The sequence below is a fragment of the Eulemur rufifrons genome, chromosome 2 (assembly GCF_041146395.1).
Source record: "Eulemur rufifrons isolate Redbay chromosome 2, OSU_ERuf_1, whole genome shotgun sequence".
Taxonomy (NCBI): Eukaryota; Metazoa; Chordata; class Mammalia; order Primates; family Lemuridae; genus Eulemur; species Eulemur rufifrons.
In genome coordinates, this window is record NC_090984.1 from 123,660,072 (window position 1) to 123,686,175 (window position 26,104).

At 43.6% G+C, this 26,104-nt stretch overlaps 1 protein-coding gene across 1 annotated transcript in view; it reads left to right on the forward strand.

The window, feature by feature from the left end:
* TECPR2 (tectonin beta-propeller repeat containing 2) overlaps positions 1 to 26,104 on the forward strand; it is a 102,171-nt gene that overhangs the window by 20,972 nt on the left and 55,095 nt on the right. Inside the window, exons 3-7 of the mRNA XM_069490105.1 lie at positions 6,624 to 6,752; positions 7,150 to 7,281; positions 11,969 to 12,126; positions 22,019 to 22,331; positions 24,488 to 24,620. Coding sequence (XP_069346206.1) covers positions 6,624 to 6,752; positions 7,150 to 7,281; positions 11,969 to 12,126; positions 22,019 to 22,331; positions 24,488 to 24,620 — 865 coding nt within the window. The remainder of the gene's footprint in view (positions 1 to 6,623; positions 6,753 to 7,149; positions 7,282 to 11,968; positions 12,127 to 22,018; positions 22,332 to 24,487; positions 24,621 to 26,104) is intronic.

The following is a 26,104-nucleotide window of genomic DNA, read 5'->3' on the forward strand; positions in this document are numbered from 1 at the left end:
TTGCAGAGAGTTGTTTTTGGAATAGACTATTGTACTGTGCAAAGTTGAAGCCTCATATTCTGTTTCTATCTGAACTATAGTTAAGTGTTGATAATCTGATTCTTGGGATGTTTTGGTTCTTAGATTAAGAACCATGACATTTATTAATAATCATATTAAATGACATTAACTCAAGCCTAGCACACTGGTTTATTAAAAAGCACATGTACAAGCACTGCATATAGATACAGAGGTTTGCGGCCCACCTAAGTGATTATTTTTATTTTGGAAGTATTCGTTCAAAAAAATTATACAACCGTTTTGAACTTATGCTGTGACATAGCAAGATCTCTAGTAAATCATTTTAATTCCTGATTTGATGATTTGTATAATTACAGATTCCTAGGGAAAATATTTGCTTTCCAACATCCTGCTACCATGTCAAGACTCTGTATATCTAAAACATATTATGTCACCTTCTCCCTTCAAAGCAATGCCAACGAATGCTGCTGATGGTACCATCGATCTCGTGTTAGCCAACTCCAAATCATAAAAGTCCTTTTTGTTCTCCTTCCTCTTCACAAACCTACCAAACTATCCGTCAACAAGCCCCTTGGATTCACTCACAGAAAAGCCTAGAGCACAGAGAGCAGGGCCTCTGGAGAGAGCCGTACTTGTGTGTGAATCCTGACTCTTGATTCTCACTGGCTGTGCAACCTTAGACAAATTACTTAACCTCTCTGGAGCTCAGCCCCTTATTTGTAAAATGAGGGTGACCATAGCACCCCCCTAAATTGTCTGAGGATTCAGTAAAGCATGTAAAGCACTTAACATGGTGCCTGCCACAGGAGAACAATAAAGAAGAGCTGCTGTGCTAGTTTCCGTGTTACTGTTTTAACAAGGTGTTGACGAACCCTTCTTCATCACGGTTTTCCTGCCTTCATGCACATTCTATTTACTATTTTTCTAGACTAGGCCCTTACTTAACTCCAGCCTGAACTCTTGCCAAAGGTTCCCAGCTGGTCTTCCTGCCTGGCCCCACTCCCTCCATTCTCCCTCCTGCTCCTAATCATGGTTATCAGACACCTCTGATTAAGACACTGACAAAATCAGGAATCTTCAAGAGATCCCCTTTTCCTTCCTGTAGCTTAAGGTCCAAATCTCTTACCTTATACCATGATCTGGCACTAGATATATTTATAGCCCGTGAAAATACCCTGAAAGCTATAAAGTGCCAGATGAAAATGAGCTCCATCACTACCACCCCCACTCCCCACTCGCTGTGGGCGGCTCTTCCTGTGCCTGTCTCTTTGCTACAGCTAAACTGTAAGAGGGCTGGGGCTGTGACCTACTTTAGCTTGTATTGCTACAGCAACTCACTGGGTAACACAGAATGAGGAGGGTACTCGTACGTATTTGGCAGGTTGATTACTATATAAATTACTACGTCAGAGATTTGAATGGTTTACTGGAGATATTGCCATAACTGTCAAACAGTTGTGTACTTTTTCTGAATGAATACTTTCGAAATAAAAAAGGTAACTCAGGCAAGAAGCCTGAATGTGAGCAATGCTTATAAATGTGCTTTTTAATGAACTGACATATTAAGCTTAAGTCAATGCTATTTAATATTATTGCTATCTAAGGACCAGAACACACCAGGAATCAGTTTATAAGTCAATTTTAGGTGTATCATTTCATTAATCCTTTCAGCAGACCTATGAGGCAGGTAGATTCTGAACAAGTATCACTTTGCAATGGTTGAATGACTTGTCCACATTGAGATAGGTAGAGTAATGTAGAAGTTGTGTCCAGGATAGTTCTTCTGACTCCAGATTCCTGGTGACTTTGTGGGGAGGGGCGGAAATACCTCTCTTGTCAAAGCACCTTAATAAGAATTCGGTGTATTAGTACTTGATTAATCAGCATTTCCCTCATTAGTAATGAGGGTTTTTCAATTGTTTTTGTCATTTCAAAGATTAAAAACCTAGAAAGGAAGGAGAGGATTCTGGGAAGATGGTGGACTTGGAAGTACCAGTAATTTCTCTCTATACTTAGACCTGGTCTGTACCAAAAATAGAAAAATTAGCCAGGCGTGGTGGTGCACACCTGTAGTTCCAGCTACTCAGGAGGCTGAGGCAGGAGGACTGCTTGAGCCCAGGAATTTGAGGTTGCTGTGAGCCAGGCTGACGCCACAACACTCTAGCCTGGGCAACAGAGTGAGACTCTGTCTCAAAAAAATAAATAGATAGATAGACAGACCTGCCCTGAAAGAAATACTCAAGAGAGTCCTGCAGGGGGAAATGAGAGGACATTAGACAGTAACTCAAAGCCATATGAAGAAATGAAGATCTCAATAAAAGTATGTGGACAATTATAACAGCTAATATTATTGTAAGAATGGTTTGTAACTGTGCATCTTGTTTTCTACATGATTTAAGAAACTAAAACATTTTTTTTAGTTAGCTAAAAACTAGTGTTATTGTAACTTTGATTTATAAGTCCTCCCTCACCCCTTCCTTCCCCCCACCTGAGACAGGGTCTCTCTCTGTTACCCAGACTGAAGTGCAGTGTCGTGATCATAGCTCACTGTAACCTCCAACTCCTCCCTAAGCTGCCTGAGTAGCTAGGACTACAGTTGTGGGCCACCACACTTGACTAATTTTTTTTTCTTTCTTTTTTCCCTTTTCTTAAGAGATGGGGTTTTTTACCAATCTCAAGTGTGTGTGGCAAAAAAAAAAAAAAAGAGAGATGGGGTCTTGCTATATTTCCCAGGCTGGTCTCGAACTCCTGGGCTCATTTAGTCCTCCTGCCTTGGCATCCCAAAGTGCTGGGATTACAGTTGTGAGCCACCAAGCCTGGCCTATAAAGCCCTGTTTTGTTTTCTACATAATTTAAAAGAATTTCCAAAGCATTTAAAAAGAATTATTTACTTTATATTTTGGGGCATACAATTTGTAAAGATATAATTTTGTGACATAAACAACAAAAAAAGTTGAGGACTGAGGTACAAAGGAGCAGAGTTTTTGTATGTTATTGAAGTTAAGCTGGTATAAATTCAAATTAGTGTTATAACTTTAGGATGTTAAATGTAATCCCCATGGTAATGAAAAAGAAAATCCCTGTAAAATACACACAAAAGAAATTTAAATGTTTCAGTACAAAAAGCTAAACACAGAAGAAGACAGTAATGCCAAAAAGAGACAAAAAAGCTATAAGGCATATACAAAACAAATAGTAAAATGATAGAAATACGTACTCTCCTTATGAGTACTTTAAATGCGAATGGATTAAACTCTAATCAAAAGACCAAGGTTGTCAAAATGGATAAAAAAATAATCTAACTTTATACTGGGTACATAAGGCTCACTTTAGATCCAGAGACACAAATAGGTTGCAGGTGAAAAGATGGAAAAAGATATTCCATGCAAATAGTAACCAAAATAGATTGAGGTGGCTATACTAATATCACACAAAAGAGACTTTAAATCAAAAAGATTACAAGAGGCAAAGAAGGACATCAAATATTAATAAAAGACTCAATGCAGCAAGAAGACATAACAATTACAAACATTTAAATATCTAATAATGAGACCATCGAAACATATAAAGGAAGAATTTACAGAATTACAGGCAGAAATAAATATTTCTACAATAAAAGAAACTTTTCATATCCCCCGCCTCTGAATAATAGGTAGAAAATCCAGACAGAAGATAAATAATAAACTTAACACAATAACCAACTAGCTCTAACAGACATGTACAGAACCCTCTACCCAACAACGGTAACATACACGTTTTTCTCAAATGCACATGGAACATTTTTCAGGAGAGACCATATTAGGCCACAAATTAAGTCTCAACAGATTTAAAAAGATAGATATCACACAAAGTATCTTCTTTTCACAACCATAACAGGGTAAAGTTAGAAACAATAACAGAAGGGAAACTGGAAAATTCACAAATTCGTGTAAATTAAACAACACCCTCTTTAGTCAATGAAGAAATCAGAAGGTAAATTAGAAAATACTTAGAGATGAATGAGAATGAAAATGTAACATGCCAAAATTTATGGGATGCAGCCAGTTCAGTGCTGAGGGGAAAATTTATAGCTTTAAATGCATACATTAAAAAAAAATAAGAAAAGCCTCAAATTAGCAACCTAACTTTACAACATAAGGCACTAGAAAAGGAAAAAAATGAAACCCAGAGCTTCCAGAAGGAAGGAAATAATAAAGATTAGAACAGACGTAAATGAAATAGAGACTGGAAAACAATAGAGAAAAACAATGAAACCAGAAGTTGGATCTTTGAAAAGATCAGCAAAATTGACAAACATAGCCAGATGGACTAAGAAAAAATGAGAGGCTGGGCGTTGTGGTTCACACCTATAATCCTAGCACTTTGGAAGACTGAGGCAGGAGGATCACTTGAGGCTAGGAGTTGAGCATGAAAAAGAATAAAATACTTAGGAATTAACCCAGGAAGTGAAAGACTTGTACAATAAAAACTATAAAATATTGCTGAAAGAAATTAAAGAAGATAAAAATAAATGGAAACATGTTCATGGATTGGAAGACTTAGTTAGTGTTGTTAGGATGCCCATACTATCCAAAGCAATCTACAGATTCAATGCAGTCTCTATCAAACTCCCAAGGCCGTTTTTGTTTTTGTTTTTTGAAGAAATGTAAAAACCCATTCTAAAATTCATGTGTAATTTCAAGAGACCCTGAAAAGCCAAACCAGTCTTGAGAAAGAATAAAGCTGGAGATCTCACACTTCCTGAATTCAAAATTTACTGCAAAGCTATAGTAATCAAAACGGTGTGGTACTAGGCCGGGCGCGGTGGCTCACGCCTGTAATCCTAGCACTCTGGGAGGCCGAGGTGGGCGGATCGTTTGAGCTCAGGAGTTCGAGACCAGCCTGAGCAATGAGCGAGACCCCACCTCTACTAAAAATAGAAAGAAATTATATGGACAGCTAAAAATATATATAGAAAAAATTAGCCGGGCATGGTGGCGCATGCCTGTAGTCCCAGCTACTCGGGAGGCTGAGACAGGAGGATCGCTTGAGCTCAGGAGTTTGAGGTTGCTGTGAGCTAGGCTGACGCCACGGCACTCACTCTAGCCTGGGCAACAGAGTGAGACTCTGTCTCAAAAAAAAAAAAAAAAAACGGTGTGGTACTGATATAAAGATAGACATATAAACCAATGAAATAAATAGCTCAGAAATAAACCCTCTCATATACAATCAAATGATTTATTTTATTTTTTTATTTTTAGAGATGGGATCTTACTGTGTTGCCCAGGCTGGTCCCAAACTCCTGGGCTCAGGCGATCTTCCTGCCTCAGCCTCCATAGTAGCTGTGACTACAGGTGCACCCCACTACACCTAGTAAAAAAGCAGCCCACAGAATGGGAGAAGATATTTGGAAATCATATATCTGATAAGGAATTAATATCTAGACTATAAAGAGAACTCCTAAAACTCAACAATAACCAGAAAACCCAATTCAAAAGTGGGCAAAGGACTTGAATAGACATTTCTCCAGAAAAGATAAACAAATGGCCAACAAACACATGAAAAGATGCTCAATATCACCGATTATTAAGGAAATGCAAATTAAAACTATATCTCCCACCCATTAGGGTGGCTATTATCAAAGCGACAGGAAAGAACACGTGTTAGTGAGGATGTGAAAAATTGGAACTCTTGTGCACTGTTGGTGGGAATGTAAGATGATGTAGCCACTATGGAAAACAGTATGGTGGTACCTCAAAAAAATTAAAAATAGACTTACCATATGATCCCACAATTTTACTTTTGGGTATATACCCAAAAGAATCGAAAGCAGTCCTGGAGAACATTTAGGGGATTATTTAAAAAAAAAAAAAGATTGAAAGCAGGATCTCAAAGAAATATTTTTATAGAATTATTCACAATAGCTAAAATGGGGAAGTAACCCAAGTGTCCATAGACAGATGAATGGACAAAATGTGGTAAATACATACAAGGGAGTATTAGTCTTAAATAGGAAGAAAATTCTAACATACGCTACACCATGGATGAACCTTGAGGACATTGTGTTAAGTGAAATAAGTCAGAAAAAAGACAAATGCTGTATGGTTCCACTTGTATGAGGTACTTAGAATAGTCAAAATCACAGAGAGAAAGTAGAACGGTGGTTGGCAGGGGTTAGGGGGAGAGATGAAGAGGGAATTACTGTCGAATGGGTATAGAGTTTCAGTTTTACAAGATTAAATGAGTCCTGGAGATGGATGGTGGTGAAGGTTGTACAACATCATAAATGTATTGAATACCACTGAAGTGTATACCTAAAAAATGGTAATTTTATGTTGTGTGTATTTTACAATAATAAAAAACTGGGGGATGGGGACTCTAGAAAGGAAAAGGAGTTTTGTGTTGTTTTCTTAAACAGATTTATCTTTCTGACTTGTATACATTTCTAATCAGGAATATATGTGTGGGCTGTAGCTTGATGAAGTTTTTCACTCCTTTGGTAATGTCTTTTTTGTTTTACATTTCAAAGCCCACCTATTCGCTGGTGTGTAATGTTCTAAAAAAAAAAAGAAAGAAAGCCTACCTGGTTACAGATTCATATGTTTGAGTGTTTCCTCCTGCAGGGGAGGACGGAGCCCATCACTGTGGTGAAGCTGCTGAGCTGCTTCGACGACCTTGTGGCGGCAGGTACAGCCTCGGGCAGGGTCGCAGTGTTTCAACTTGTGTCCTCCTTGCCAGGGAGAAATAAGCAGGTAAGAACTCATCATTTTAGCACTTTTTGACTTCTTGGCAAATTCCTTATGGATTTTAAAATGAGAAATCCTCATCTGCCTTGAAAATGTGTGCTCAGAAAAGCTTAACATTGTGCTGTTTATAATCAGATAACATTTTTGTTCCTGGTTGGACACTTGGCATAAAACACATATGGGTAATTTCAGTTTGGCTTAATACTCTCTTGGTGTGTTCTCTGTGGGTTTTGAGGGTGAATAAACAGATGGAACCTCATGCAGACTTCTGCATGGAAGGCAAGATTGGGAAAACCGGTTCTTCCTTAAATAGGAGTGATTGTGTATTACCTTGCCACATGCTCCAGCTCACAGCATTTATCCTTTTCTTTTCCATGTGTATATTTTTATCGTTTATTCATAGCTTCGGAGGTTTGATGTCACTGGTATTCACAAAAATAGCATTACAGCTCTGGCTTGGAGCCCCAATGGAATGAAATTATTCTCTGGAGATGACAAAGGGAAAATTGTTTATTCTTCTCTGGATCTGGACCAGGTAAAATTATTTTCAGAAATATTGTTGGCTCTTGCCTTCTTACATTTGGAAAAATCATATTCATAATTGTATTTTTAGTTAGCTTATATTCTCGATCATAGTCCCTTTATAATCTCAATTGTTATTTGTAACATTGTCTTTCTTTTTTAATCTTTTTAAATTTATTTTTATTTATTTATTTATTTATTTTTAGAGACGGGGTCTCGCTCTGTCACCCAGGCTGGAGTGCAGTGGCACGATCATAGCTCATGGTAGCCTCAAACTCCTGGGCTCAAGCAATCCTCCCCAGTAGTGAGGACTATAGGCACATGCCACTGTGCCCAGCTAACATTTTCTTTCAAGGACTTTTCTAATGTTTTGTAAGCTCCTACTTTTGTGACTAAAAAGTTGGCCTACTGGAACGTTTACTTTTTTCATTCTGTTGTATATTACTACTACTTTAAAAAGAAGCTGTAATTGTTCCTAATTCCTTGAAAGGTTAGTAGGAGTGATGCCAGGCATTTGCCAATCATAACTGTGGACAAAGGTCCGTGATTTCAGTGGATGGAGAACTCACCACTAGCCACACCAGGCCTGTGTGAGGTGATCCCGTGTGACAGTGACAAGGGAAAAGGTTAGCAGCAGCACGGTGCTCAGCCCCCACCTTGTAAGGATTTCATTCAATCCTTACCACAGCGCTTGGAGCTATGTGTTCTTATTCCCAAGCAGATGACAAAGAAACTGGAACTCCAAGAGCTCCCGTAACGAGCCAGCAGTGCAAGCTCACACCTGGCAGGGCTCACTTTCAAACCAAGGATCTGCTCCAAAGCCCACGCCTTTTGCACTGCATGTGTGGCTTTATGATTGCCTGTGTTTTCTTTGTTTTTTCATGTTTCTGCCAGCTGGACTGAACTCCTTGGTGGCATGATCCTTTCTTTTTCTCCTTTTTAGCCTTCATTCTTTGTGCATTGTAAGAATTCAGCAATTATTAGCTTAGTGAATTTCAGTGCTTCCAATCCAAGACTGACCTATTCAAATATTCTCTAGCAGTGGATCTCAAACTTTCTAGTCTCAGGACCCCTTTACGCTGTTAGAAAGAGGACCCCACAGAGCTTTTGTTTGTGTGGGTTATATCTAACAAGTACACTGTGTTAGAAATTAAAACTGTGGCCAGGCGCGGTGGCTCACGCCTGTAATCCTAGCACTCTGGTAGGCCAAGGCGGGTGGATTGCTCAAGGTCAGGAGTTCGAGACCAGCCTGAACAAGAGTGAGACCCTGTCTCTACTAAAAATAGAAAGAAATTATCTGGCCAACTAAAATATATATAGAAAAAATTAGCCGGGCATGGTGGCACATGCCTGTAGTCCCAGCTACTCAGAAGGCTGAGGCAGGAGGATCGCTTGAGCCCAGGAGTTTGAGGTTGCCGTGAGCTAGGCTGATGTCATGGCACTCGCTCTAGCCCGGGCAACAGAGCGAGACTCTGTCTCAAAAAAAAAAAAAAAGAAAAGAAAAAGAAAAAAGAAATTAAAACCGTGAGGTGGCTTTGTGGCATAATGGATAGCGCATTGGACTTCTAGAGGCTGGAGGCATTCAAAGAAATTAAAACTGAGAAATTTTAAAATATTAATTTTATTTTGAAATAATAACATACCCATTATATGTTAACATAAATAACATTTTTGTGAAAATATTTTCAAAACAAGTGAGATGAGTGGCATGGCTTTATATTTTTACAAATCTCTTTACTATTTGGCTTAATAGAAGACAATTGGATTCTGCCTTCAATCCGTTGAAATACATTGGTTTAAGTATATGAAGAAAATCTGTCTTCATACAGACATGTAGTTGGAAATGGGAGGAGTATTTTGATAGGCTTTTCAGATAATTGTGACTATTCTTGTTTAATAGTATCCTCAAGTTGACAAATGGTAGTTTCTTTAAAGGTCACAGTGTGGAATCTGAAACCATAGGGATGTATTTTTCATACTCTGTTACATTAAAATTAATTTTACCCATGCATGATTTTGTAGCATTTCTTATTGGCCATTTGGAAAATACTGGTTCACAGTGATGCAGTGCTTCCAAGTATTCACACATTTTATTATACAATATCAAAAAACCACCTTTGTCAATATCATCAGCATTCTGATCACAAAAGTCTTTAGCTATTGAGAATCTTTTTTTTTTTTTCTTCCCCCAAGGTAGAATCTCACTCTGTCATCCAGGCTAGAGGGCAATGGCGTCATCAGAGCTCACTGCAGCTTCAGACTTCTGGGCTCAAAATGATTCTCCTGCCTCAGCCTCCTGAGTAGCTGGGACTACAGGCGTGTACCATGCCGCCTGGCTAATTTTTCTATTTTTAGTAGAGACCAGGCCTTGCTCTTGCTCAGGCTGGTCTTGAACTCCTGAGCTCAAGTGATCCTCACACCTCGGCTTCCCAGAGTGCTGGGATTACAGGCGTGAGCCACTGCGCCTGGCCTGCTATTGAGGATCTTGTCAAGTTCACAGGGACAGATACAAGTTTTCAAAATTCTAATCTTCACTTGAAATCAGCAAATACTATCACTTGTTTTCCCTGAAGTGACAAGCTCGCTTTTTGGTTTTTTGGTTTTTTTCAGAAAATGCCTGCCAAATACCCAAGTTTGAATAATTATAGTATTTCAAGTAAAAATGGTGTTCTGTGAAACAAGCAGCTGGCTCAGCTCATAGTTCTAACAATTGCGTGTTTCTCCTTGAGAGACACGGTGTACTTCAGTGTGCAGCAGAAGGGCTGTGCGCCCTTGTGTCAACTTAGAGTACAAAAGTACCTGTCCGTAAGGGTCAAGATTTGGTGAAATTATAATTTTTCTGTGCCAAAGCCTGTCTCAGATATATGCATGTTTTTGCTGTGAATGCGTGGTGGCGAAGGGTACGATGACAGCTAGTAGAGTTTGGTGCTGCTGCCTCAATTTGGGCGAGATTCCAAGTAACTGTACCCACCTTGGCTCTTGCACCATCACTGCAAAAGTCAGCCCAGTGAGAAAGGCAGATAACGTCTTTGAAGTATTATGAAAATGGTTTTGACCTGGAAGATGACTTGAAAGGGTCTTAGGGACCCTCCCGGCTTGTGGACTTTGAGAACTGCTGCTCCTTAGGAAAATGTTTTGTTAAGGTTATTAAGGGTCCAAATGTCCTTGTATTTTCCTGCTGCCACAGATGTAGTTATTGCCACGCTTCTTCCCCCTCGCCCCACCCCCGCCCGACCCTGGGGGCAGGCTGGAGAGGAGACAGGGGGAAGGCTGCTCACGCACCACCCTCAGGAAACGGAGGAAAAATCAGAATCCGAAAACATTGTTCATAATTTTTTATCCAAATTGTCTGATAATTTTTTAAAAGACATAAGTACTTAATGAGATTTATCAAAAAGACATGGGATGATGCATATTTTTTGCAAAATATAGCATAATAAAATCCTGTCACGAGCTAAGTGAAAAACTGAAAAGCTACATTCTGAATAACTTCAGGTGAGGGGGGATCTGCGATGTTTTGGTGTAACGGAAATTTCTCCACGTTGATTGTGGTGGTGTGGTTACCTGACTACAGATTTGTCAAAATTCATAGAATTGTATACCTAAAAAAGGGTGAATTTTACTAAATATAAATTTTACCAATAAATCTGATAGATGCTCCTGCTTTCCCCCAAAAAAGGTCTGTAATGTTGTAGCAAATCTTAAAACCAATTGATGAAACTGCTTCAGGGGAAGAGTAAACTCAGATCAGATTTTTGACACTATGAAACATAGTTTGGGTTAGCAGTAAAATACCTTCCATAATTTTATTTTGTGTTTATATGTACAAAATACCATTTTGTATTAATACCATTTGAATTTCTTTGACCCTTTCAGTTGGCAAAGATGTAATATCCTCAAAACTGCTTTGAACTCTTTGTGAGGGGAGAGTATAATATGAACTTAGAGAGCTAATCATTGTCACAATAAGTTTACAGAAGGTCCCATTCAGTTGTGTTTTATAATAGAATAGATAATACACACAGAATGACATTTCTGTTTAGATCTTTATGGATTCTTCTTTAAACTATCTACTGAGAACATTTTAAAAGAAATTTTATAGATTTTTTTTGAGACACAGTCTCACTCTGTTGCCCGGGCTAGAGTGCCATGGCATCAGCCTAGCTCACAGCAACCTCAACCTCAAACTCCTGGGCTCAAGCGATCCTTCTGCCTCAGCCTCCCGAGTAGCTGGGACTACAGGTGTGTATCACCATGCCCGGCTAATTTTTTATATATATATATTTTTTAGTTGTCCAGCTAATTTCTTTGTATTTTTTTAGTAGAGACGAGGTCTCGCTCTTGCTTAGGCTGGTCTCGAACTCCTGAGCTCGAACGATCCACCTGCCTCGGCCTCCCAGAGTGCTAGGATTACAGGCATGAGCCACCGCGCCCGGCCAGTTTTACGGATTTTTAAATGTTTGTCAAACTGATATAGCATGAGATAGATTAACATCGACTGTTTTCTCATTAGTAAGGACTTTCCCAAATAATCTTATTGCAGTAAGTTGACACTGAATCTGAGGAGAATTAAAGCATACATTTTAAGGTGTGAGTTGACCTAGATACAACTAGCAGAAAGGATGCTCACTAGCCGTCCGGGCAGTCGTGTTCCTTTAACTGAGCGTTGATGTCGGGCATGACTGGACTCTCCCTGACAGGGCGTCTGTAACTCCCACTTGGTGTTAGAGGAGCCTTCTTCCATTGTGCAGCTGGATTATAGCCAGAAAGTGCTGCTCGTCTCTACTTTGCAGAGAAGTCTGCTTTTTTACACTGAAGAAAAATCTGTCAAGCAAATTGGAACACAACCAAGGAAAAGGTAAGCTTCGCAAGTCTTCCAGTTTGGCCTGAAGTTGGACCTTGTTGCAAAATGTGCCTTGAATTTTCCTGGATTTCCCATTTTCCAGATGCAGGCCCACAGCAGCTCTAAGCCGGGGGTCCTGGTGGGGTCCCGTGCCTGCTTTGGACACCTCCCAGCATCACACAGGAAGCGTGAGTTCCTCTGATTGAGGAGCTGCAGGAAGCTGCGGGTGCAGCCACTCTGCCTCAGAGCGCCCGTGGTCTGTGGAGAAGCCTGGGGGAGCTGGTCTTTGTCCTGCCCTGTGCAGGCACCCCCCCACATGGCCCTGGTGAGGAGTCAGGGTGTATGCTCGCTCCCTGTTCAGCGAGTGTTTACCAAGTGTCTCTGTGGACTGTGGCGGGCTCGGGGATGACGTGGTAAACACAGATCTGAGCCCTCCGTTGTGGAAACTGAAATGCAGACAGACCACTTGTTAACAGTTGCGTTAGCTGCTTGGAGCAGCACACAAGATGCTGTATGAGTTTAAACAGGCTTCTATCCAGCCGAGGGTTGGAGGAGACGGCCCGAAGGCATGGGGCCTGCAGGGTGAGTGGGATTAGCCAAGGAAGGGGACGGTTCCACTTGAGATTCTCCCTCCTTTGACCTCCTTTGACCACCATAGCAGCTGGGTGGAAAACGGCCACTGGAACACCTGGGTGACCTGTAATGCATGGTCTCCACCCCAGCCCATAAGACATGCCTGAGAACTCTGCAGGGGATGGGGTGAGGAAGGGGGTAGGTAGAGCGGTAGAGCTAACCTGTCCTTATCCTGAGAAGAGGGGACAAGGAGTGAAGATGGGGGTGGTGGGAGGCAGCGAGGGCAGCATCGGCACAGATCATTGGTTGATCAACCCGCAAGCATTGCTTATAGATTGGCGGGGGGAAGGGGAGGAGTTCCCATCTCATGTCTCCCGGTGAAGGGCACTGTTGCCTGCAGAGAATCCGTGCAGGGCAGCAGATGGTCAAGGCGCATGCAGAGGGTTTGAGGCTGGCTCTGGGGAGAGTGAGAGCAGGCGACTTGGAAACGTGGTGAGATTGGCAGGCATGGACGAGAGCCCGAGGCTGGTGGTGCCATCGGTGACAGGCCACTGGGGAGGGTTGGGGGAGGCCAGACGGGTGGAGACAGCTGCTGTGGTAGTACTCCCCACCCACTACTCTGTGTCCCGTGCTTTGCAGCAGCACAGTAGAAGTTTATTCTCTTGTCTGCATGGCAGCCCTTCAGCTGTTAAAAGACACTCTCATATCTCCCCTTCGGCTTCTGTTTTCCATGCTGAATACTTTCTTAATTCCATCAACAACCTGGCCTTTTTATAACAGTAATCTCCCCGTTGGCCCCTGGGCAACTCAGTGGGGTGTGTAGCTTGGGCATGGTGGTTCTGCAGAACTTAGTTCTGACGTTCCTTCTGCGATATCCTACTCTTCTGTCTGGCGTTTTGTCCTGGTTCGTCTGTCAGTGTCTTACTCCACTGTCTTTTTGGAAGGAAGGCAGAGTGTAAACAGAGAGACCTTTCATGTGGGTCACGCACCCAACAGTCCCTTAACTGGCTTCTGTTCATAATTTTTGCGTGGAGACCTGAGCAATTTCTGTGAACCTCTCCTGGTATGTTTGTGTGGTCAAGTGTTTTGGCAACATTGATTAAAAGCATGCTCTATGCTAGGAAACTGTCCCAGATACAGAAACAAATAAATATGACCCCTTTCTCAGAAGGAGGGTTATTTTATTGAGCCTTAGAGAAATGGGGGTTAACATGGAATAAATGGAAATCTTTTAAACTTTCCATTAAAGGCTTGCCTTTCTGCTGTTACTATGTTAGATGGTAGTTACACGTCTGGGCCTGGAAGCAGGGCTTCCCTCAGCGAGTGTTTCGTGAGCGGCTGCTAGGCAGGCACACGCAGGGGCACAGCAGCGAGCGAGAAGACCACCTGGGACGAGGCCCTGCCCTCAGACGTGATGGGAGAGGCAGTCCGTCAGCAAGATAAGTGGACAGGCCGCAATCAATGCTAAAAGGAGCCAGGGTGGGGCACTGGAAAGTTGCTAGGTTTGGGGGCAGGGCGTTTCTTTGGGAGGGAAGGTGAGGAAAGGCCTCCATGGGGCAGTGGTAGTTAAGCTGGAGCCTACAGCCTGGGGGAGCTGGTGGAAGGGCATTCCAGGCTCAGGGAGCTGCACATGCCAAGGCCCCAGGGTGGGCCAGCACCTGGATATTGAAGGAGCCAGAAGTGGGCTGGCGCACTGGTATAAAATGAGGTTGGAGAGGAAGGTATAGGCCAGCTTGGGAGGGGGTGCTGTGACTTGATTTATTTTAGGTGCCATGGAATGCTACTGTAGGGCTTCAGGCAGGAGAATAACAATCTGAACTTGGCCTGGCGCGGTGGCTCACACCTGTAATCCTAGCACTCTGGGAGGCCGAGGCGGGTGGATCGCTCGAGGTCAGGAGTTCGAGACCAGCCTGAGCAAGAGCGAGACCCCGTCTCTACTAAAAATAGAAAGAAATTATATGGACAACTAAAAATCTATATAGAAAAAATTAGCCGGGCATAGTGGCGCATGCCTGTAGTCCCAGCTACTCGGGAGGCTGAGGCAGTAGGATCGCTTAAGCTGAGGAGTCTGAGGTTGCTGTGAGCTAAGCTGACGCCACGGCATTCACTCTAGCCTGGGCAACAAAGTGAGACTCTGTCTCAAAAAAAAAAAAAAAAAACAATCTGAACTGTGTTCCAGAGCCTACCCTAGTTCTGTGTAGAAAATTAATTTTAGAGGGGCAAGAGGTGACCAGGAGGGGGCCATTGCGGGGGCCCAGGGGAGCAGGTCGGAGGCCGCACTAGGACATCATCCAAGAGGAGAGGGGTAGCTGGAGGGAGAAGCAGTTCGGAGATTGAAAGGACAGGGCTGGATAATGGATTGGATGTAGTGGACAGGGGGAAGGAAAGAATAGAATACGATTTCCGTGCTCTTGGCTAAAGCAGTTCGATAGATGGGGCAGCCATTGACTAAAACGGGAGAGACAGGCCAGGTCGGGGAGACCAAGGTGGGCGTCAGTTCTGATTTGGATGTGCTGAGTCTGAGAAGCCTGGTCGGCAGCCACGTGGGGATGGCAATAAGGAGTTACATGTGCAGATCTTGGCCAGAGAAGAAAGTTAGGTCATCAGACACAGGCGACGCTGACACCCCTGCACATGGCTGAGTCCACCTAGGCCGTGCGTGTTCATCCAGCACTGGATTCTCCGCAGCAAGTCTCTGCCCTTCACCTGGGAGACAGCTGCACAGCCGGCACCCTCTGCTCTGCGGGAGCGCATGAAACAGGCACAGCGTGTTCGGTAGTGACAAGCCAGGGGCCAGAGAGGAGGGAGCAGGGGACACAGAGGTCTCTTTCAATAGGAAAGCAGGTAAGGCTCCTGAGGGGTGGCCTGAGCTGATCCTGAAGAAGAGCTTGGAGAGAAGCCCTTGATGGGGAGGGACCCAAACACCGAGTGCCCGCGAGTCTGAGCAGCAGGGCCGGGTGAGTGGTGCAGAGGACGGGTTGGGGAGGCCCCTCCATAGGCTGTGTGGGCCCTGCTCAGGGGGCTGCTTTATTCTGGTGCTGTGGCCAGCCGCAAGAGGGTTTTGACCGGGGAAGGTCACTCTGGCTGCTGTTTGGAAACATGCCAGAGGGGCCAAGAGTGGCGGCTCAGGGGGCCAGTGTTGGGCTCCAGGTGATCAAGGTGAGAGATGGTGGGGTCCCTGTGAGGCAGGTGGGGTAGGTGGTGGGATTGTGTCCAAAACAGAGCAGACACGTTGGCTGCCACGTTGGCTCTGGGCAACGAGAGACATGAGTCTGAGGTGGTTCCTAGGTTGGTGACCTGCACAGCTGCATAAGTGGAGATGCTGTTTATTAACACGGAGAAGCCTGGGCAGGGGGAAGTTATTTGTTATGTGTTGGGGCGTGAGAGGGAGAAGGAGATAAAACAGTCTTCTGTGGACCCGTAAAATCCCCTTCCTCCCAGTGGAGAGCTGGCGTGGGCCGGTGGACGGCCAGTGTGGAGCTCGCTGCTCACTGGGGGCGCTGTGCCCTGGGCCGTCAGGGTGTGGACAGAGGGCACTGCTAGGGCAGGGGGGCGGGAGTTGGGTGGTTAGCGGAGTGAGGCGTCAGAGGCCACGGGGAGGGACAGAGTGGCTGTTGGGCCCTGAGGGACAGGATTAGACAGGCTTTTGGATTGGACAGCATGGAAGCCATTCATGATCTCCCTTGTGAAGAGCAGGGCCGAGGAATCAGAGGGGCTGAAAGAGGAGTGAACAGTGAATATAGACATCTTCTTGGAGGGATGTTTTTTGTACAAGGGAACACAGGAAGAGGTGGTGCCCAGAGGGGAACGTGTAGCCCTGTGGGAGTTTGGGAAGAGGACTGTGTGGCGCCACGTTGTGTGTCGCGGGCAGGACAGCAGAGGTGGTGCAGACTGCAGGTCATGGCCTCAGTGGAGCCCTCTCAGGGAGGAGTCAGCCTCTGGCCAGGATGTTCTTGCAGAGGAAGGGCGAGGCAGCAGAGCGTGGCAGGACAGGTGTGGGCAGGTAGGGAGACTTGGAGGTAGAAGATGAGAGGGTCTTCTTATCAAGTGTGTGAGCCTCCTTAGACCAGACAGTGTGTATGTTACTTCCGGAAAACCTCAAGGCCCGGGCCATCCCCACCTGTGCATTGTAAGGCTGCTCCCTGTGCTCTCCTCCGTGTTTGTGGGGCACTATTTCATGTGTCAGATCCCTCTCCACACCCATTACTGGGTCTCCTGCAGTCCTGTCCTCAGGGAAGTCCTCTGTGGCAGTAGCACATTGCACACTGCAGCCAGCGTAATAGGTGTGGAGCCTGCATCTGTGTCAGAGCTGGACCAAGTTCTGGAACAATGTCCCCGCCATGTCCATTTTGCTGGCCTGTGGGCACTTGACTATTGAGATCACTGTCAGGGCTTCTTTGAATCCTTCCTCTCGCCCGCCTTAGACTGTCATGCTCCCATTTTGGGCTCTGTATGTATCATACATTATGCATAAAATTAGAAAACACTATTTTATGGTTAGAATTTTCAGCCAGAAAACACTCATTTCATACTAATGTGGCCTACAAAAGGAATTAAAATTTTTTGTTTTTGTTCTTTGAGATAGGATCTCACTATGTTGGCAGGCTGACCTCAGACTCCTGGCCTTGTGCAGTCCTCCCACCTTAGCCTCCTAAAGAGCTGGGACCATAGGTGTGCATCACTGTACCTGGCTTTAAAGTATTTTCTTAAATCACGAATGATTTTTCTGGAAATCTTCTCCATCAAAATTAAGAAGCTATATTAATTTTTTTTATGATTTAAGAATCCTGAAAAGCTTAGACCTTAAAAGTTAGAGTTTTAGTGTCAAATTCAAATGATATTAGGAAGTGCTACCAAATCACACTGCAAGTAGACTGTGGCTGAGTTGGGCTCTAGGACAGTTTTCCCCTGGCTCTAGCAGGTTCTTCCCAGCTCAACTGCCTTCTCCCAACCCACTCACCAGCCATCCCAGGACCCTGCTCCTTCTGGCAACAGTCCAGTCATGTTCAAGGCCTCACCTTCTTCTCATGCCCAGTCTGATATATCACCTTGGCCTGAACTCCTTGAGCAGCTCTTTGTGCCTCAGATGTGGCACTTCCCAGATGATGTTACAATTGTTCATGTGCATGTCTGCTTTGCTGCGCTATAAGACAAGGCGAGGACCTCATCCTGTTTATATTTTATATTACCCACAGCACCAAACATGGTGTCTCACAGCATGTAGGAACTCAAACTTAAATGTTGGTTAAAATGAATGCTTTAGTTACATAAGGTGAACAAATCAAAGTGGAAGCAATAAGAGATTTTTAAGAAATCTTATAAATAGAAGGAGAACAGATTTAAAAATTGGATCACCAAAAGAAATTGATTTGACAGGAAAGGCAGGAGGAAGAGGTTATGGGCTGCCTTGCTAGAATCCTTTAAGTTGGACTTCTCCAGAACAGACCCACCAAAGGCAGCAATCAAATATGATGCTGATTATAGAGTTGTCCATGAAGATCTACAATGTCAAAACATTCTTGGTTAGACCTAACGATCTTTGTTTCAAAGCTGAATTTGATATATGATACCCTCCTTGGACTCTATCCAGAGGGATTTTGTTAGTGAGGTCCCAGAGGGACCTAGTGAGATGCTGACATGCAGAGAAACTCTCCAAATAACTATCTGCATGACCGTGTTGGGTGAGCCCTAGGGGTGGCCCTCGGGAGGGTTAGGTGTGCTGCTGTGTGCAGGGAGTTAAGAGAGAGGCACAGCACACGTTGTGTCAAGCATGTGGTGGTGACGTAGGTGAAGCTGCCTGTAGCCTTGTTCAGGGCAGTTGAGCATTTGTAGGGACTTACAGTGTCACAGGCATTGCTTTTTGTGCTTCAGTTCAGCCTTTGAGATGGGAGTTATTATGCTGGGTTTACAGATTAGGAAACTGACATCTAGAAAGGTTAAGTAACTCCATATACCACATACCTCTTCTTTTTTTTGAGATAGGGTCTTGCTTTATTGCCTGGGCTAGAGTGCCATGGCATCAGCCTAGCTCACAGCAACCTCAAACTCCTAGGCTCAAGCGATCCTCCTGCCTCAGCCTCCCAAGTAGCTGGGACTACAGGTGTGCAACACCATGCCTGGCTAATTTTTCTATTTTTAGTTTCCCAGCTAATTTCTTTCTATTTTTAGTAGAGACCGGATCTCACACTTGCTGAGGCTGGTCTTGAACTCCTGACCTCAAGCGATCCTCCTCCTCGGCCTCCCAAAGTGCTAGGATTATAGGCGTGAGCCGCCTGGCCCTGACCACATACCTCTTAAATGTCAAGACTGGACATCGAGCCAGGCCTCCCTCTAAAGCCAATACTCTTTCTACTGTTCACAGTCTGAGAAATATTTGGAAGAAAAAAATCAGCAAAGCTTAAGATTGAACTGAAACTCTTAAATTTGAACTCTGGTAGAAGTCTGAGAGTTGGCAAAGATATGTAATAAAGAGAACTCAGGTTGCTGATGGGAGTGTAGCTTGGCATAATCACATTAGAAAAAAGTTTGAATTTGTTTTCTAAACTTAAATATATTACTAACAACCCAAAAATTCTACTCCTGAAATATCCTTTGCAAATTTACATCTGTGTGCTGGGAGGTATGTACAACAATCCTCATAACACTATTGTTTAAAATAGTAAAAAAAAAAAAAAAAAAAAGGTAATAATTCAAATCCCACCCACAAGAAAATGAATAAATAAATTGTGGAGTATAGTAAGTCTTTACTTAATGTCATCAATAGGTTCTTGGAAACTGCGGCCTTAAGTGAAATGACATACAATGAAACTGATTTTTGTCCCCATCAGTGTAATATCGAAACAATGTTGAAGGAAACGATGTTATCCCAGGACCTGCTTTAGGTCATTTTACTTACAGTCACGGCTTCCAAGAACCTATGGACGACATTAAGTGAGGATGACATACTGTACTATAGAGCAGTGAAAATGAACAAGCACTGTAGTTTCTTTTTATCAACAAGGAAAAATCTGGCTGGGCGCAATGGCTCAAGCCTATAATCCTAGCACTCTGGGAGGCCGAGGCGGGTGGATTGTTTGAGCTCAGGAGTTCGAGACCAGCCTGAGCAAGAGCGAGACCCCATCTCTACCAAAAATAGAAAGAAATTAGCTGGACAACTAAAAATTTATAGAAAAAAAAATTAGCCGGGCATGGTGGCGCATGCCTGTAGTCCCAGCTACTCGGGAGGCTGAGGCAGGAGGATTGCCTGAGCCCAGGAGTTTGAGGTTGCTGTGAGCTAGGCTGACGCCACAGCACTCTAGCCTGGACAACAGAGTGAGACTCTGTCTCAAAAAAAGGGAAGGAAAAACAAGGAAAAATCTTAGAAACATAATGTTAAGGGCCAAAAAGCAAGTTGCAAAAGTATATACAATTAGCATCTTTTTTTTTAATAAAAACAAATGATAAACAATACTAAGTTATATAGTGTTTAGGGATACATAGCGTAATTTAACTGTGCGGAGTTCAATCCGGTAGTTACATGTGGGGCAGGAGGGGGCAGGAAGTACTAGGAGCAGGAGAGAGCATCAGTAGGGTGGCTAGTGATTTATTTCCTAAGTTGGGGGATGGATTCCTGGGTGTCTGTTTCATTATTAGGCTTCATAACTACATGTACATATATATATGTTTATACACAGTCATGCACTGTGTAACCATATACCAATCAACAGTGGGCCACATATACGACAATCCCATGAGATTATAATGGTTATAGTGGAGCTGAAAAATTCCTTTTGCCTATTGACATCATAGCTGTTATAATGTCCCAGCACCATGCATTACCTTTTCTGTGTTTAAATATGTGTAAATACACAAATGCCTCCTATTGTGTTACAGTTGCCTACAGTATTCAGTACAGCAACATGCTGCACAGGTTTGCAGCCTGGGAGCAACAGGCCACACCGTACGGGCTAGGTGTGTAGGAGGCTCTGCCAGCTAGGTTTGTGTAAGTGCACTCTGGGATTTCACAAAAGGATGAAATTGCCTAACGATGCATTTCTCAGAACATATCCTCACTGTTAAGTGAGCCTGACTCTTTATATAACATTCTTTTGCTCCTGTCAGATACTTCTTAATTTAAAAAAAAAATCAAGCTTGGGAACTGGAAGGGAAATTGGAGCCTTTGATGGTTTTAGAGAAATTCTGAATGGGCAACAACATAGATGGGTTGTTGTGACTCTGGACGTGAAGCTCATTCTTTCAGGACACTGGAGTGAGCACAGCAGTCAGATGTCAGAAGGAAGAGAACTTCAGAGCAGGGAGAGGATGGACAGACCTGGATTCATCACCTTCTCCGCAGTTTCCTCTGCTCTAAAATGGGAGTTGTAATATAGTCATGCAGCTTCATGCCTGGGATGTGTTCTGAGAAATGCATCGTTAGGTGATTTCATCACTGTGTGAACACCGTAGAGCAGCGGTCCCCAACCTTTTTGGGACCCAGGGACCAGTTTCATGGAAGACAGTGTTTGCACAGATGGGGCTGGGGGGGAGGCGGAGCTCAGGCAGTGATGCGATGATGCCAGTGATGGGGAGTGGCTGTAAATACAGATGCAGCTTCACCCACCTGCCCACCACTCACCTCCTGTGCGCCACCCCCATCCGCTAAGTTTCATGGAAGACAATTTTTCTGGGAGGCAGGGGTGACGGAGCTCTGTGGCCCGGTCCCTAACGGGCCGTGCACCAGTACTGGTCCGCAGCCCTGAGGTTGGAGACCGCAGCCGTGCATTTGTGCATTTACACAAACCTAGATGGCAGAGCCTGAGACACATCCATTGCTCCCAGGCTAACCTGCACCACATGTTACTATACTGAATGCTATAGGCAGTTGTAGCACAGTAGTATTTGTATTAATATATCTAAACATAGAAAAGGTACAGTGAAAATACGATATTCTAAGGTATTGGGACTGCCGTCGTATATGCAGTCTGTCCTTAACCAAAACATCATATGTGTCACATGACTACTTGCCCCATGTGCTTGTCTTGAGGGTTCACCGGGAGAGTGGAGATAAAGTGTCACATGCAGCACTTTGCTGCGGGTACTCAGTGAATGGTCCCCATGGAACCAAAGCATGTGCTCAGTGGGGTGCACACTTGTGAGGGTGTGCGAGGGCCTCTGTGGGTACAGCGATGACAGTGTGGTTTAATTACCAAAAACTCAAACACCGGAAAGGATGAAAAATCAGTTCCTTAGGTTTAGCCAAAAAATTCTTATCGTAGTTAATACCAGAGTTGGCAACTATATCACTTTAAATCAGTCCCTGTCTGTTTTTTTCTTTCTTTCTCTCTTCTAATTTTAGTACTGGGAAATTTGGTGCTTGTTTTATACCAGGACTCTGTAAGCAAAGTGATCTAACCTTGTACGCGTCACGGCCTGGTCTCCGTCTGTGGAAAGCTGATGTCCGTGGAACTGTTCAAGCCACATTTATCTTAAAAGATGTTTTTGCTGGAGGAATCAAACCTTTTGAACTGTACCCGCGTTTGGAACCCTCAGACAGAGGAGGTTGCAGTTTGCCTGAGAAGCACCTGGGGCTGGTTTCCTGTTTCTTTCAAGAAGGCTGGGTATTGAGTTGGAATGAATATAGTATCTACCTCCTAGACACCGTCAACCAGGTAAGTGAAGGGATCACACCACACTCTTGGTGTCTGTAGGCGAGAGAGCGTTCATCTACAGACTGTCCTGCCTCAGGGCTCTCAGAATGACGAAAGGAGCAGTTTTGATTCTAATGCTTTACTTTTTCTTTTGGTCCAGTCAAGGGAATCAAAGGAAGATTTGGTAATTTTTGTAGATTTGAAAAAATAATTTGGTTTTGTTCACAATCCTATCCTCTACCAAGAAATTATGTGTTCTTTAGAATCTGTTTGGGTCATGTTTTCTCTGACTATTCCTCCTTTTATGGAGCCATATCATTTTGCCTTTTTTGTTTCACTTTTACTTGATGACATATCTTGGGCAAGTTTCCAGCATCATTAAGTAAGCAACAATTTCTGCTTAAATCAGGATGATAGCAGATTACCATTAGAGAAGGATTTAGGAACTTTATTTATTTATTTTTAGGAGACAGGGTCTTGTTATGTTGCCCAGGCTGGGCTTCAACTCGTGGGCTCAGGTGATCCTCCTACCTCAGCCTCCCAAGCAGCTGGGACTACAGATGCACACCACTGGACCTAGCTCAGATTTAGGGACTTTATACAAAGCTGTTCAGTTCTAGTTTCTCCTTGTGTTAAGAGCAGAGCTTTTGCTCTTTTTAAAATAATCTCCCTGCCTCATCCTCCCCACTCCTCACTGCCAGACTCTGGACCAGCCCTGTCCTGCTCATGTTCCTCTCTCGAACTCAGCAGGCCTCTGACAGACACTCTCTTCTTTCATAAGAGAACCTGACTATAGAAAGTAAAGGGTTTTCTTATTTGGTATGTGTCAGCAGAAAAGAAATTTATATGCATTTCATTGAAGCCTTCTTAATTATTATTATCAGCCATGCCTAGTAATACTGGTTTGGTAGAAAGAAAAATGACCTGATAGAGCAGAACCAGACTAGACTCTTCTAGCCTAGTTCTGCCTTTAACTAGGACTCTCTGATCTGCCTGAACTTGATTTCCTTGTCTGTAAAGTAGGGTGAGGGTAGGGGAAAGTATTAGATTAGGGTATCACCAAGTGCCTTTTGGCCTTGAGTTTGTTTCTTTTATAAGGGATATTTTGAAAGACATTTTGTACTCTTTCCCCAGTACAGAGAACTTTTCTTCTTTCCCTGGATACTTTTTGAACTTATGTGTGCTTATTAATTAGTGATGTCAAGATACTTTGTAATTGTATATCAGTTCTTTCATCTGAACATTTACTTGATGCTTCACCCAGTAGGTGTAATTAACTTCATTTTATAGGCAGAGAAGTGGAGACAGAGGGACTGTCCAAGACCAGACATTGCCGACCATCATGAGAGTCTGGACTGCCCTCAGCAGCGTGATTGGCAGCTTTCAGAAACTAATCTCATGTTTCCAGCTATTCGTCAGGGTTTTTTAAAAATTAGCAATAAACTTAGATACTCTTTATCGTCTACATTGAACTGGTCTCTTATTTGCACTATTGACTGAAAAGCAAGAACTTCTTTAAGTCAGTGTGGGCTCAGGGTGTCCTGTGTGTTGTTGCCATTTGCTGTCATATGATGCTGGGGGATCCTCTCTCCCTTTATTATTCATGCAAAAACAACAAGTGGCAGCGCACACCGGCCTCTCCCGCAGGAGCACGTATGGCAGGGGAATCCAGACGTGTCCGCACGTTATTCTTGTCTGGGAGTGACGTGCCAAATGGAGGTTCAGATAAAGTGCTATGAGCTACTGGAGAGCCCTGGGCATTGCCATGAGGGCAAGCTTGTCAGGGACTGCTTCTCGAAGAGCTGGCACCTGGGCCTAACTGGAACTCCCCAGTGAACAGGTACAAGAAAGGAATTCAAGCAGAGAGAAAAGCACATGCCAGACACACGAGCATGGAGGACAGGACTGGGTTTGGCCTGTGTACCTGAAGCAGGGACAAGGACAAGGGTGACAGGGGGACTGCAGACAGCAGAGGTCCCACCCTACCAAGGGGGACTCTCAGACCCCCTACTCACCTGTCAGGTATTATCTAACGTTGGACTGATTTACTCCAAGAATTTTCCAAAAGTAGTTGTAACAAAGTACAGTTATCATTTGACTTATTTGGATTCTTACGCATCTTTTTTATGCTTTGAACTGTTACTATTGTCTGATTTTGTGATTTTATTTTTTGACAGGCCACAATTGCTGGTTTGGAAGGAGCAGGTGATATTGTGTCTGTTTCCTGCACAGAAAATGAAATATTTTTCTTAAAGGGAGATAGGAACATTATAAGAATTTCGAGCAGGCCTGAAGGATTAACATCAATAGGTTTGTATTCATTATGTGTGTGATGGGAATATTGCACTCCGTTGTATGTAAGTGCAGGTTTTAATTTGTAAAACTTACCGCTATTTTGCTAAACTATTGCAACTTTATTTAAACAAGGAAGATTTGGAGGGTTTCTTATGATTCTTACAATACATTTCTTGAAAATTACTGACTTTAAGGCTTTCATCAGACAGAGTCTCATATTTGGTGGAGTTGCTTTCATGGGTATGGAAGATGGGGAGGTTGGGAATCAGGAAGGAGAAATCAGAAACTGCTTTACTGATTCCTAATGCTGTGTCTGAGTAAATAGGACTAATACTCCAAAAGAGATAGATTTGTGTAAGATTTTAGAAGATTTAAATCTGTCATCTAGGATGCACTTTTTACCCTTAACACAGTTCTTGTAGGATTTTTTTCTGTGCCTTTTTTTTTTTTTTTTTTTAAGAGCTGGGGTCTAGCTGAGCAACACAACCAGACCCTGTCTTTAAAAAAAAAATTATCTGGGCATGGTGGAGCATGCCTGTAGTCCCAGCTACTTGGGAGGCTGAGGCAAGAAGATTGCTTGAGCCCAGGAGTTCAAGGCTGCAGTGGGATATGATTGTGCCACTGCACTCCAGCCTGAGTGACACAGTGAGACCCCATCTTTAAAAAAGAGAGAGAGAACTAAGGTCTGACGTGTTGCTCAGGCTGGTCTTGAAGTCCTGGGCTCACGGCATCCCCCCACCTTAGACTCCTGAGTATCGGGTGCATGCCACTGTACCCTATGAGATTCTCTATGCTTTTGACTTTTTTTTTTTTATAATTTGTAGAAGCTCAAACTTTAATGAGCAGAGAATCTTCGTAGGTATTCTTGCGTACACATCCATGGTACTGGCTCCTGATGGTGGTGACAACAGCTGCGCAGGCCCTTCATCCTTCTCCTTATTGATGCCATTTATCTCAACTTATGGAGGGCAAGTTGGGATGAATATTCCAAAATCATAGTTTTTATAACAAAAGAAAAGGCTCTGACTTTTGAATTTATGAGCGGGGACCCCTAAGGCAATGTGATCAAGAGGCAGTGTGAGTTGCAGAAAGAGGAGTGGCTTGGAGCCCCTGCGCTAAGCCCTCGGCCACTGCTGTCCAGTAGAGCCTCCGCGGTGCTGAAAGTGCTCTGCAGCTGCACTGTCTCGTGGGTGGTCACCGTCCACACGTGGCCTGGGTACTTGCAGTGTGGCAAGTGCTACTGAGGAACTGAATTGTAAATTGTCTTTAATTTCAATTAATGTGGATTTAAATAGCTATATATGGTTAGTGGCTGCCGAATTGGACAGCATACCTGTAGATGGCCACTAACTTGTGTAATCTTCAACAAGTCACTTCATAGCAGAGTCCTGCTCCCCCGCAGTCCCCGGTGCACGCTCTGGTAGCCCACAGTCTGTCCGTCATGGACAACCCCCCCAGAATGTGGGCACACAAGGGCAGGAATTCCTGTGTCTTACTGA